This window comes from Equus przewalskii, chromosome 28 (genome assembly GCF_037783145.1).
Source record: "Equus przewalskii isolate Varuska chromosome 28, EquPr2, whole genome shotgun sequence".
Lineage (NCBI taxonomy): Eukaryota > Metazoa > Chordata > Mammalia > Perissodactyla > Equidae > Equus > Equus przewalskii.
The window spans coordinates 37,194,133-37,206,388 of record NC_091858.1 but is presented as its reverse complement, the minus strand read 5'-3'; the positions used below and the strand labels follow the sequence as shown (position 1 = coordinate 37,206,388).

General features: G+C 43.7%; 1 protein-coding gene across 12 annotated transcripts in view; it reads left to right on the top strand.

Annotated features, from left to right (window-relative positions):
• MYOM2 (myomesin 2) overlaps nt 1-12,256 on the top strand; it is a 94,211-nt gene that overhangs the window by 25,168 nt on the left and 56,787 nt on the right. For all 12 annotated transcript variants that reach the window (XM_070598383.1, XM_070598381.1, XM_070598384.1 and 9 more), the window contains 4 exons: nt 2,898-3,059; nt 6,021-6,162; nt 8,233-8,432; nt 9,050-9,103. In XM_070598383.1, the coding sequence (XP_070454484.1) occupies nt 2,898-3,059; nt 6,021-6,162; nt 8,233-8,432; nt 9,050-9,103 (558 nt within the window). The remainder of the gene's footprint in view (nt 1-2,897; nt 3,060-6,020; nt 6,163-8,232; nt 8,433-9,049; nt 9,104-12,256) is intronic.

Here is a 12,256-nt window from a genome sequence, read left to right as displayed (position 1 = left end):
CCAATACGCCGTGCTGGCTGCGGGTACTATCAATGCTGAGCCAAGAATACAGGCTGGGTGATGAAGGAGAGCTTGATGGAGGGAAAATGTTGTTGAAAGACACGGCTTTCAACTGGTGGGCAGGGAGGAGGGCTCCGCGTGCCAAATGACGGAGGCAGGTAGCTGTGGAAACGTGTCCTGGGCACGGAATATGCTGGTGACCTTGCACATAGCAGCTGGGGAGCGAACGTGGTTTTGCAGGGGCGTGAGACCCAGGCTCTTCTGTTGCAATAGAATAGTGTGACCATGGCAGCTTTTTATGTTCCCTGAGGGAGAGAGAAGGGAGGAGAGAGGAAGGGCAGACGGAGAGACTCTGTGTGGTGTCAAAGGAGACTTAATCCACCTTTTATGGTTTTAACTTAAGATTTAACATCTAATTGAATTTCTAAGACTGTCATTTACCCTTTCTGGAGAGAAATGAAATTGATCTGAGGAGAATTCTCCTAATATCCCCAAAGGCTGGTTAACAACATCAATTTTAGAACTTGTATTGACTAGGAAGTGCCTGGAATTCTGGGCCCAGGGCACTTTCGCTGTCTTGACCAATGTCAATGGAACGTCCACGTTCAAGAACCAGAGCTGACGGGCCTTCTGTCGAGTCAGGTCCGCGCGACAGTTGGGGAATTTCCTGTAAAAGTAGCTGCATGTTAAGCCATGATCAGATCTTTCTTATTCCAGTGGAAACCAGTGGAGGCCGTTCCCTGTGGCTTATTTTTAGACGTTAAAATGCAAGGAGATACTTTCCACTCTTTAGAATTAATGAGCTGTGAGCCACCGGGTGGCTGCGGGGCCCTGGGGCGATGGGTCCAACAGGGAAAGTGGAACCGGGGACAAGTGAAGAAGGATTAGAGTGTAATCTCACCACAGACGGGAGAGCCTCGCTCGCTCAGAGTAAACCCAAGACACTTCTGCGTGAGATTTGCACTGGCGGTTGCTTTGGGAAGTCATGATAGGGTCATGAAGCCCGTGATGGGATGGGCCTCAGGGAACTGGCTCCCAACCACACGTGTCGCTCAGGAAGAGTGCGACACAGGCCTGTTCAGGTTACATTTGCAAGTACATGTAATTAGACTGCATATTTAATCATGGGCAACGTTTTTTCTTTAGTGTGTGAGCTTCGCCAGAGCGAAACAGGCTCTCTGGGACAAGCGCCAGGATGGTGACCTGCTCCAAACAATCTGGGGTCTGTTCAGGCTGCAGGACAAAACACCACAGGCGGGCGGCTTGAACGAGAGCCGTATTTCTCCCAGGTCTGGAGCGGGGAAGTCCCAGAGGAAGGTGCTGGCGGGGTCGGTCCCCAGTGGGCACTCTTCCTGGCTTGCCAACGAGGGAGCCTTCTCTCCGCGGTCTAAAAATTATTTACTTTGTCGTCCCTTCTCATGAATTCCTGTTTTGAATGTTACATTTTGATTGTATTTTGAATTACTTTGCACTGTATCCTGTTTTTCTTGTACTAACCACGTATCAGGTACTGCACTACTTCCTCAGGAAAAGAGGTAAAAGTGGATAAAAGAACTTAAAATTTTTATTTCATGATACACTTGACATTTTTATTCACGATGCTGCCATTGGACATTGCTTCTTAAGCCCTGTGGAGCAGAGGTCATCTCGTGTCTGTGCGCTGAGGGCCAGAGGACTCCTGGGCTTGAAGTTAAGTTTGATACACGTCAATTTTTAAAAATTAAGAGTATAAGAATAACTCCTTTTTATGGCAAGAAAGGCAGTGTATGTTTCTTGCAAAAAAAACCCTCCCCAAATTATAATTTCTCCAACTAAAAGATTACTATTATCCCTTTATTGTTGATATATCTCTGTATCTATATATATTAAAACAGAGAAGATGTATTCAATTTGAAATCTCCTTTTTTCATTTAACAAGATATCATACACAAGTTTTTGTGACAATAATTTTCTTTGGCACTATTAGTGGAGACCAGTGTATCCCATTATACGGATAGTCCATACTTGCCCTGTGTTTCAATGTTTGAGTGGGTTTATATTTTTCTCTGGTGTAAACAATTCTGGAATTAAATCCTCATCACACACCTCTATTTGTTACCTTGGGACAAATTCTTAGAATTTGTATTTTGGTGTCCAAAATTGCCTGCATTTTTTAAGACTTTTGACAAACACTTTGGGCTTGCCCCTTGTAACCACCTGCCCACCAGAAGGAGAAGGATGACGTGTCTTCCTGCCTTCCCACTCACGGATGTTGCCTTTTTTCGTATTTGCCAAATTAGATGGAAAACAATTTCTTATTTTATTCTGAGTTTGCTTGATTTCCAGGGTTGAATATTTTCTCATAAGCTTCCTCATCATCGGCATTTCTTCTTCCACGATCTGCCTTTTCAGTTCCATTGCCTTGTGACCTGAGGTTTCTTGGTACTTTTTATTTATTTCTCAGGAACCTCATGGGGGCCTTTCTCTATGCCAGCATCCAGGGTGCATGCTTTCTGCACGGAGAGCACTTACTTCTAAGGAAATCATGCGCAGTAGAGGTGATCAGAATCACGGTGTGGTGGGCGAGGACATGCACTGAGACGGGAGCCCTCCCTCTGGGGAGCAGGGAGCCATCTGAAGGCAAAGCCAGCGGTCACTTCACGACACACTCTATCTCCACACCCTCGACACTGATCTTTGTCCTGTGCTGCAAATTCTTCCTCCCTCCTGATCCTTCACTTGTGCGTGTGCTCTCTGTGTAAACAGCTTTCAGGGTTTTATGAAGGTGAAGCTTCATTCCTTGGTGTTGAGCAGGGAAGTCCTGCCTCACCGTGCGATGGCACATTGGTCCACGTGTGTTTTCTTTTTAGTTCTTTGGTGGTTTCTGAAGCAAACCTTGCATTTGAATGCTCTTTCAGATGTGCTAGTGAAAGAGTCCAAGTGGACCAAGATGTTCTTCGGGGAAGGCCAGGCCTCCCTGTCCTTCAGCCACCTGAACAAGGATGACGAAGGACTGTACACCTTGAGGATCGTGTCACGAGGAGGCATCAATGAGCACAGCGCCTTCCTGTTTGTGAGAGGTACAGCGGGCCCTGGGTGTGAAGGTGGTCCCGGCACGGGCCTGTGCACGGGCAGGGGGAGACCTCAGGCAGCTGGAGGACGAAGCAAAAGGTGGGAGCAGGGTGACTTTGCTCCCTGGAGACTCACAGATGGTGAAGTGGATGTCTCCTAGGTGCACATCAGATCGCATCCTGACAGCAAGTCCATGAAATCAGTAAGACGTAGCTGGGAATAGAACCGAATCAGAGCTTTCTGTCTCTCTGATCACTGATAAAATTGCTAGAATTTGTAAAACGACTCTGAAGAGAGGACACACCTGAATTACTCATGCACAAGAGTGGAGAGGGGTCCTGAGGAGGGGCCAGCAGTGAAGGGGCCCCGTGGCTCCTGGTACTTCTCTCCCTCCCTCCAGACTTGCTTCAGAGCCTACGATGGCGGCAACCACTCCTGTTATCATTGCTGCCGACTTCAGCCAACTGTGTGCTTAAGAAAACAATCGTGTGGTCATACCTGCTGAGTGCTCTGTGTCGGTGGAGGGTCCGGTGAAGCTCACAACAGCCCCAGGGGAGGGCTTTCCTGATCCCATCGTAGGAAAAGACAACAAAACTCATGATATAACAGCACAGTGGTAGACACCTTATACACCTTTTATATATTTATTTATTTAATATGTGTATTTATATATTATATATATAAATGCCTATCATATATAGGCATATAGATGTATATATGTATATGCATGTATTTGTGCATATGCGTATTTTGCATATATACATATTTTATATATTATATACAAAATGGATAAATGAATCTTTAAAATAGATAAAATGCTATGTATTTCGTATATGTACTGCATATATATGTGTATATATACATACAGGCACATATATGTATATGCATATGTACATACATATGCATATGTAATCTAAAATTCTTATTGTTCTCTCGTTTTTTTTTTTTTTTTGGTGAGGAAGATTTGCCCTGACCTAACATCTGTTGCCAATCTTCCTCTTCTTTCTTGAGGAAGATTGTCACTCAGCTAACATCTGTGCCTATCCTCTTCTACTTTATATGTGGGGTGCTGCCACAGCATGGCTTGATGAGTGGTATGTAGGTCTGCACCTGGGATCTGAGCCCAGGAATCCCAGGCCACTGAAGCAGAGTGCACGTACATAAACTGAAACACTATGTCACTGGGCTGGCCCTTATTGTTCCCTTTTTCAGCAAAGATGTGGAGGCTCAGAGGCAGGGGAAACTGTCTAGGGGAGAAGAGCTGGGTTTTGATTCTCTGGGAGCTGGGAGCTGGAGTGTCCCCTTACAGAGTGGCGGTCCCGTGTTTTGGGGAGGCAGCAGCTTGGAATGGGCTCCCTCTGAGCACCTGTCCTGGACACCCCCAGCCTCTGGCTTAGAGGCCCCCCTCCCAGGCACAGCTCAGCCGCTGGGAAGAATCAACCCACGGTCCTCTAGTCAGCTGGTGACTGCTTCCTGATCCCTGGGACCCGCCTCGCTGTCCCCACGGGTTGTCGGGTGGCTGCTCTGTCCTGACCAGCTGGCTAGCCTCACCTGCTCCCCACACCTCTGTGTCCACCCAGCTCCAGGGCATCTGTGTCTGGAATAACCCTATCACAATATCATTTCCCCAAAACCAGATCAGTTAGATCAGAGCACGAAGGAAGGGCTGTACCATTGGGAATATTCTAACTTAAAAAAAAGAAGAAATGTTGAACAAACAAGGGAATCCCCCCTCCCCTCCACCACACAATGGCATAAGCTTGTGAGCCCGGGGTTTTAGACACGTCCACAAAATTTTACACTTGTATGAGGTTGGCATTAAAATGCACCTTCCAGTCTCTGGGTATGCCTCCTGGCAAGAGACTTCGTCCCATAAAAGCGCGATTAATGCAACATGGCTGACATCACCTTGCTTGTTCAGCTCTGCCAACATGTTTGGAGGGACTCGACAATTCTGATTACTTTCTGAGGATTTTGAATGGGAGAGAAAATATTTGGCTCAATGTCAAGAAACTCTTAGCATTTAATATGCTGAGGAAACTGGACCAAGAAACTGTAATACTTACACTGCCACGGAGATGTAACAGCCGTGGTTACTGAGTAAACGCATATTTTAGATAAGGAAATTAAATGCTGAGGGTATTAACTTCCTAAATAGCTCTGTTGGCCTTCAGTGCTGCTGTAATTAAAGTTTGAAAACAAAATCTAATTGCATTGTGATCATAAACAAGCTGAGAAATGAACGAACAGAGTATGGACCCAAACATTTGCTCACAACGTGCAGAAAAAGCATTTTAAATCCTCAAATCTTCCAAGGATTTTGAAATATGAAAGTGTCTAAGGTATTATTTCTCAGGTGTTAAAAAGGTCATGTTATCACTATTGCTTCATTGCTTTCTCAGTAGATTTTTTTTTTTAAAGATTTTATTTTTTCCTTTTTCTCCCCAAAGCCCCCCAGTACATAGTTGTATATTCTTCGTTGTGGGTCCTTCTAGTTGTGGCATGTGGGACGCTGCCTCAGCGTGGCTTGATGAGCGGTGCCATGTCCGTGCCCAGGATTCGAACCAACGAAACACTGGGCTGCCTGCAGTGGAGCATGCGAACTTAACCACTCGGCCACGGGGCCAGCCCTCTCAGTAGATTTTTGACAACAAGACTTTACCTGACAGCATGTCGTCAAGTGAAGGTGGACTTCAATTTTGGATCTAATTATGAAAAATCACAGACTTGAACATTTTGTAGAGGACAGAACGTTTTGAATTTTTAAAAAAATGTTTAAATATGTTTATATTTCTTGTCACCAATCCATCACAATCAAAAAATACTCAACTCATTTGGATGTGAGGATTTAGCTGTGGGCCAGACGGAGCAGGTGGAATTCTGAGTTTGAAGAAGCAGTCAACAGGCTTCAACACGACCCCCTCTAAATGACCCTGGACACATGTCTTTTCTCTCCTCCCCGACCCTAGATGCCGACCCACTGGTCACAGGTGCTCCTGGCGCGCCCATGGACTTGCAGTGCCATGATGCAAACCGAGATTACGTCATTGTAACATGGAAGCCGCCCAACACGACCACCGAGAGCCCCGTCATTGGCTACTTCATTGATCGGTGAGTGTCCACTGGGTCCTTCCAGAGATGGAAACGTTGCTGAAGCGAATATTACCATGGACAATGTATTTGGAGATTTGTCTAAACTCAAGTTCACGATGCTATTCATGATGGGATCTAGGTACTTCACTATTTTGGTTATTTAACGCTCCTGATGAGAGAAATGGTAAATATCGCCAAATAGGCGGGGCTTAGTATAACCACCTTAAGTTTCTTTGTGTTGTAATTGGAGCTCTGTCTTTCTTTTCCACGCCCAGCATCAAATCCCACCTTACTTCTCCAGGCAGGAGCCGGGCTTCACGGTTCTGCACCGGTTCAGCCTGGGGCTGGGAATGGGGCTCTGGCTGCATAGATCCCACCCCATTCCTCCTGCTGAGGATACAGATGGGCACAGAGACATGCGGCTAAGGGGAATGCCAGCTCACTCATCCCCAATGTCCTCTGCCTCTTCTCTATTAAATAATAACGTTTTCTTCTTATTTCCAAGTAAAGAATATTGAAGTTTCTGAGTACAAATTGTTGGGATTTAACTCTGAGTCAATGACTGAAATGTAGGTCATCATTAACCCCCGTGGAGCTTTAACTCTTTCAGGCTCATTTCCTTGGTAGAGCACTCACAGCCTGGGAAGGAAACACAGCAGAGCCAGCGAATTTACTGGATATTCAGTTGATGCCTCAAATATACATTTCAATTCGTGAGAGAAATTACCTTCAAAGAAAATGAATTTAGATCTAAGACAGAAGGGTCAAAGCTATTGGGTTGTAAGAGAATGGTTCCTGGTAGGAATATAAAATTTCGTACATATAAAACACAAGAAAATAAGACGGCTATTTCAGGAATAAAATCAATCATCTTTTTTTTTGGCATTATGTTGATTAAATTCTCTTCTCCACCCCAACTAAGCTCCTTGTTTAGATAAAATATTCACCATCAGGGTAATATTTTGGCGTGCTAGAGTCGGATTCGCAGAGTGCAGTGTTCAGGCTTTACTTTGAATTAAAAAATAAAAAACAAGAGAAAAGCTATTTTCTATTCTCCTGCAATGTTTGATAATTTTTCTAAACTTTTGGCAAAAACGATTCCATGCACCTTTTCAGGTAGTAATCCACTCTCCTCTCTCCCTCGTTAAAGACGATAAAAGCAAGGGAAACTTGCCTATCTGGGAGGCAGTCCTTTCCTACATTCCCTGTCATCCTAGCCACTTGGTGATTTAGGCTGGGGTTCTCCCTGCCAGACTCTCAGTTTTGACCTTGTCATACTCTGGCTGAAACAGGTCAGCACACGTGGGTCAGAGAACTTTCGTTAAAAATTCTGAATAGTCAGGACAAAAGAGACTCGCTTCTTTCTAAAGCGAATATACAACCCTGATGCTGAACAGTTGTGAAAGATGAACTTTCTGAACTTGCTGTTTTCTCCTGGGAATTTGACATGAAGTTTTGGTGCTGAAATTTCTCAACCTGTGAAAAACGGAGGTTAATCTTTTCTACATTTTGAGGTTTCTGGTCAGGATTTAATTGATATTTTGAAAAGACTTCCAAATTCCACATGAGAAGCATTCTAGAAAGAAACAGCTTAACATTGTTGGAACAGACTGCGAGGCAACCTTCTGAAGAGGATTCGCTCCTACGACTCTGCAGAGTGGGATGTGGGTGGGGCACGTGGAGAGAGGGGCCATTTCGCTTTCTGAGCCTTGGCGTCAGGCTTAGGGCACCCTGCGATTCTGCCGTGTAAGTTGGAAAAAGAGCTCTCAAGGATGGCTCTGAAATGACTTCTGGAAGAAACTTCGCCTAAATGTGTTTGAAGGCAGGAATTGATTTTCAACTATAAATTCTAAGGGCTCAGGGCAATATGTATATATGTGTGTGTGTATATATATATATATATATATACACACAACTACTATTTGTATAAATCAGTGTTTTGACAGCATAGATTTACCAATGTAAGATATTTTCCTGTTATAATTCTTTCGTATATATAACATGTATGTGTAATATATGTATATTCCTGTATATACTTATTAGATTCACATACTTGTTATTTTCTACCCTTTTTTTTACAATTTGAAGATGTGAAGTGGGAACCGACAATTGGATTCAGTGCAATGACGCCCCTGTAAAAATCTGCAAATACCCTGTCACTGGACTCTTTGAAGGAAGGTCTTACATATTCCGCGTGAGGGCAGTCAACAACGCAGGGGTCAGCAGGCCTTCTAGGGTGTCTGAAGCTGTGGCTGCCCTTGACCCCATTGACCTCAAAAGGTTACAAGGTAGGTCGATAAAATTTCAAGTTCCAATGAGGACTGGGAGACTTGGGGCCATTTTGCGTGGTTCGTTCTTTCTCTTTTACCCCTAAGTGCACGTGAGCCTTAAGAATATCTCCAAGGGCTGAGTTAGTGTGGCAATAGTTCCTGGTCTCTGATGGCGCCCTCAATGTCACTTTAGGGTGGACACAGCCAGGCTGACATTTATGCTTTAAAACTAACGTGCTTCACTGAAATCCAGTGAAGTTGGTTCTCAGTCCATTGACGATACAATTTCAACAAGTAATGAGACCTAGAAGGTGTTGAAACCAAGCTGCTCAGTTTCTGAATTTTAATTTCACGTGACATGGATTCCTTAATGAGGTTGGACTGTAAATTATGGTTTTAAGTGAGCCACTGTATTTCCTTATGGGCATGGTCTTTTGAATCCAATACCAAAAGCTGAGGAGCACTGAATATTGTTAGGACTGCTTCCAAAATATCAACTCTGGTTACTTCCAAGTAGTGCGTATGACGTCATTGTAATGCAAAGGCGATTCAGAACTTGTGCTCAACTGGGGAACCAGAGCTTGCTTTAGGAACCCTCTGGATGTTAAATTATGCATCAACCCTTCTCTCTGCAGCAGTCCACCTGGAGGGAGATAAAGAAATTGTGGTCTATCAGGATGAACTTGAAGGTGAGTATCGCTTCACTACTTCCTCTCAGTGGCTTGTACCCCCGGGATTGGGAGTTGTAACTCTCACGAGACACGAGACACGAGACACGAGACATGAGAGATGGAGAAAAAAATGCCCACAGTCGGGGGGCACTCTTTACAGGTAAAAATAAAAACTGTAGGTCAAGCCTGCCAGCTTAGGGTCTATGAAGTTTAAAAAGAGTGAGCAAGGCAGAATGAGAGAGTGAGAATCAGAATCAAGGTGTAGACAGTTTTCTTTTGAGTTCACAAATGCATTCTTTTGGGGACTTATCCAGAAAAAAACCCAACTGAATCTAAAATTTGATTACTACCGGTGCTGGGGTCCTTCCTCACAGACTCCGTTAGTGGAAGAGTGTTTTGTTTTATTTCTTTAAGCAAAAATTTTATTCCTCACATTTTAACTGAAATGGACTGAATTTTTCCTATCCAATAATGTTCCTGGTTTGAAATTTTGACTTTCCTTTATTTATATTGGATTTTATGAATACTTCTTTCCTTCTACTCCTTCCAGAGATAGCTGGGAAGATCTATTAAGAAGGAGAATCTAGCATTATTAAGCAGAAATCCAAAGATTTTAATTGGACTTATAATTAGAGTTCATAGATATCTAAAAAGTAGATTTCAAGTTAATTGGGAGCCACTGCTTGAGCAGATGGACTTTCGGGCTTTTCTTTAAAGTTGCAGCCTTGCTCCAGGTTCAGGAGAAGTTTGTTGCTTGATTTTCATATTTGCCCCAAAATGGAATCCAAAAGCTGTATCTTTTGCCCCTATAAATATTTTTCTCTAGCATCCCAAAAAGAACGCCTAATTCCCAGAGGAACACCCTTTAAGAGCTCTGTTTAATTGAATGGTGACATTTAAAGTCTTAATTAAAATGCCCGCTTCCAGAAGAACTCAGAAACCAGGAATGATGCCCAATAAATAACAGAAGAAAATCATTTGGGAAAGGTTGACTTGTTATGAATTCCTAAATAACTGATTAAAACCTAGATATTCGAATGAATTAAAAAATGGCTCCAAATTGTGTTGGAAGAGACGATCTTGTAGTCGACCAAACTGTATGAAATGTGTGTTTTTGACACGAGAGAGGAAAAGGAAGTTCTTTTCTCACCCCTAATAGGCAAATGAGATCAGTGAGGAGAGAAGGGATCTGAGTTATCCTGAGTGGGCATGCAGGATTCAAACTCGGTAAAAATTACCTGAAGTGCGAAGACATAAGTAGCTAGGTAAATGTTGCATATCGATGAGGGAATCTGCCTTATGTAAAGGTCGTTGTGAAGAGCTCTGGATAGGAGCTCGTAGAATCTAATAGGCCTTCCCAAGGCAGGCGCTATGCCCTTTCAGAGAGAACCTATCTTTTTATCCGTAGATCTAGATGTTGGGATATAAATAGCCAGCGATTCATTAAATGCAAGAAAGAAACAACACATTTTCAAAGACTTGGTTTTCCAGTTGGTAACATGGAAATTTGGTTTATAGACGCAAGAGATCTTACAACTGGAGGAAAGTCACAGAGAACATTTTTCATGTTCCTTCTCATGTCTCCTTTCTTATAAGAAGGCAGGTTTTCTGCTCCCTGGGCCGGTGCCTTCATTTCCTTTGATGCGTTTGTGAAGGTGGCTGTGCTTTATCTCGCTCTGGGAGCCATCCCTGAGGCTCAGTTTGTGGAGCTGGTGGTGACAGGCAGAGGCTGAGACACCGAGGTGGAGTGTTGTTGGACTCAGCCAGGAGTTCAGCCGCAGGGGCCTTCAGATGTCTGGTGGGAGGCTTTGCAGCGAATGAGCAGTTTCCACGATCTGGAACAAACTAGCTATGAATAAAAGCTCATGTGCACTGAGACAGGGGGTTGGAAGGCTCATCTGTTTACCTTACGTGTGTTAAACAATGAATATCTCTTCTAACTGAAAAAAAATGTTTAGAGACAGAAAGAGATTCCATAATGTTGTTAAGCAAACCATTTTTGGGTTCAAAAATGTGCTGTTAGGAAGTTCTTCCCCTTTCTACTCATATCTCCTTTCTTCGTCTAAGCCGATCTTTTTGTTTTAGCTAGAAAAGATGCCATTTCTTTGAGTGAAAAAGAAACGTTACTTTTATTGGCTAACAAATTGCTCCTCTGCTATTTTGGGCTTTTGGCTGAATTTTTCTAATCACTTTAATCTGTGTTAGTCTCTTCCTGTAAACATTTTAATTAATATCAATGCTCTTCTCTTAATATCATACAACTTTTCCAATCTTTCTTGAGTTGCTCCATTGGAAAATGGATATTCTATTGTTAGAAGGGCCAGAATAGGCTCTTGCAGAATATAATGAGATTGTTTTCATTCTACGAAACATGTTTCTGAACATTCAATGCACCATGTTGGAGAGGTCATTTGTGGCTGACATGTTGCGTTAGTCATTTGCCCTGAATGATGTAGTACTCACAGTTGTGTATTCTCTTGAAGTCCGTCATCTCAAGGATTCTAAAAATTCCAAATAAACTTCGTGTTTCATTGACTTAGGGAAAAATCTCCTTGGGGAGTTTGTGGAGGCTGTGATCTCCTTGGGTTGACAGAACGAAACACAAGATTTGGAATCAAAAGACCTAGAGTGGCTTGGACTCCAGTTCAGCCACTCAATAGCTGTGTGATCTTAGGAAAGCCCTGTGTTTTCCTGAGTCCCATTTCCATTTTCATCCAGTGTTGACGTGACTCATTAGAATGGGCTCCAGAGGACCACTAGGATGCTGCAGCCGAGGCGTCCGGCTGTGCCTGTAATGAGCAGCCCTGACCGAGTGGCGGAAATCTCCTGGGGTAGAGCATTTGGCCATTTCCTCTCATCTTGTTTTGCTTTCATTGACTTTTCCTCTCTCAGAGTTCTCCTCTCAGCTGTAGGAGTGTTGGGTATCTGTTTATTTCCCTGGCCCTGTCCTTGGCTCCCCAGGGCCATTTTGAATCCTCTCCCTTTCTGTCCTTGGTTGGGTCATCTGCAAATCTCCAAGGCTCCTGCTAGGGCATGGCCAGGGTGGGTGCTGAAAGTCTTAATTACTCATGCATCTCACCCCGATTGGGGATTCCCTGCTCACAAAAACTGGATTCCTCCTTCTTGCCTTGGCATCAAATAAAATATCTCTTATTCCATTTTCTCTGGGCG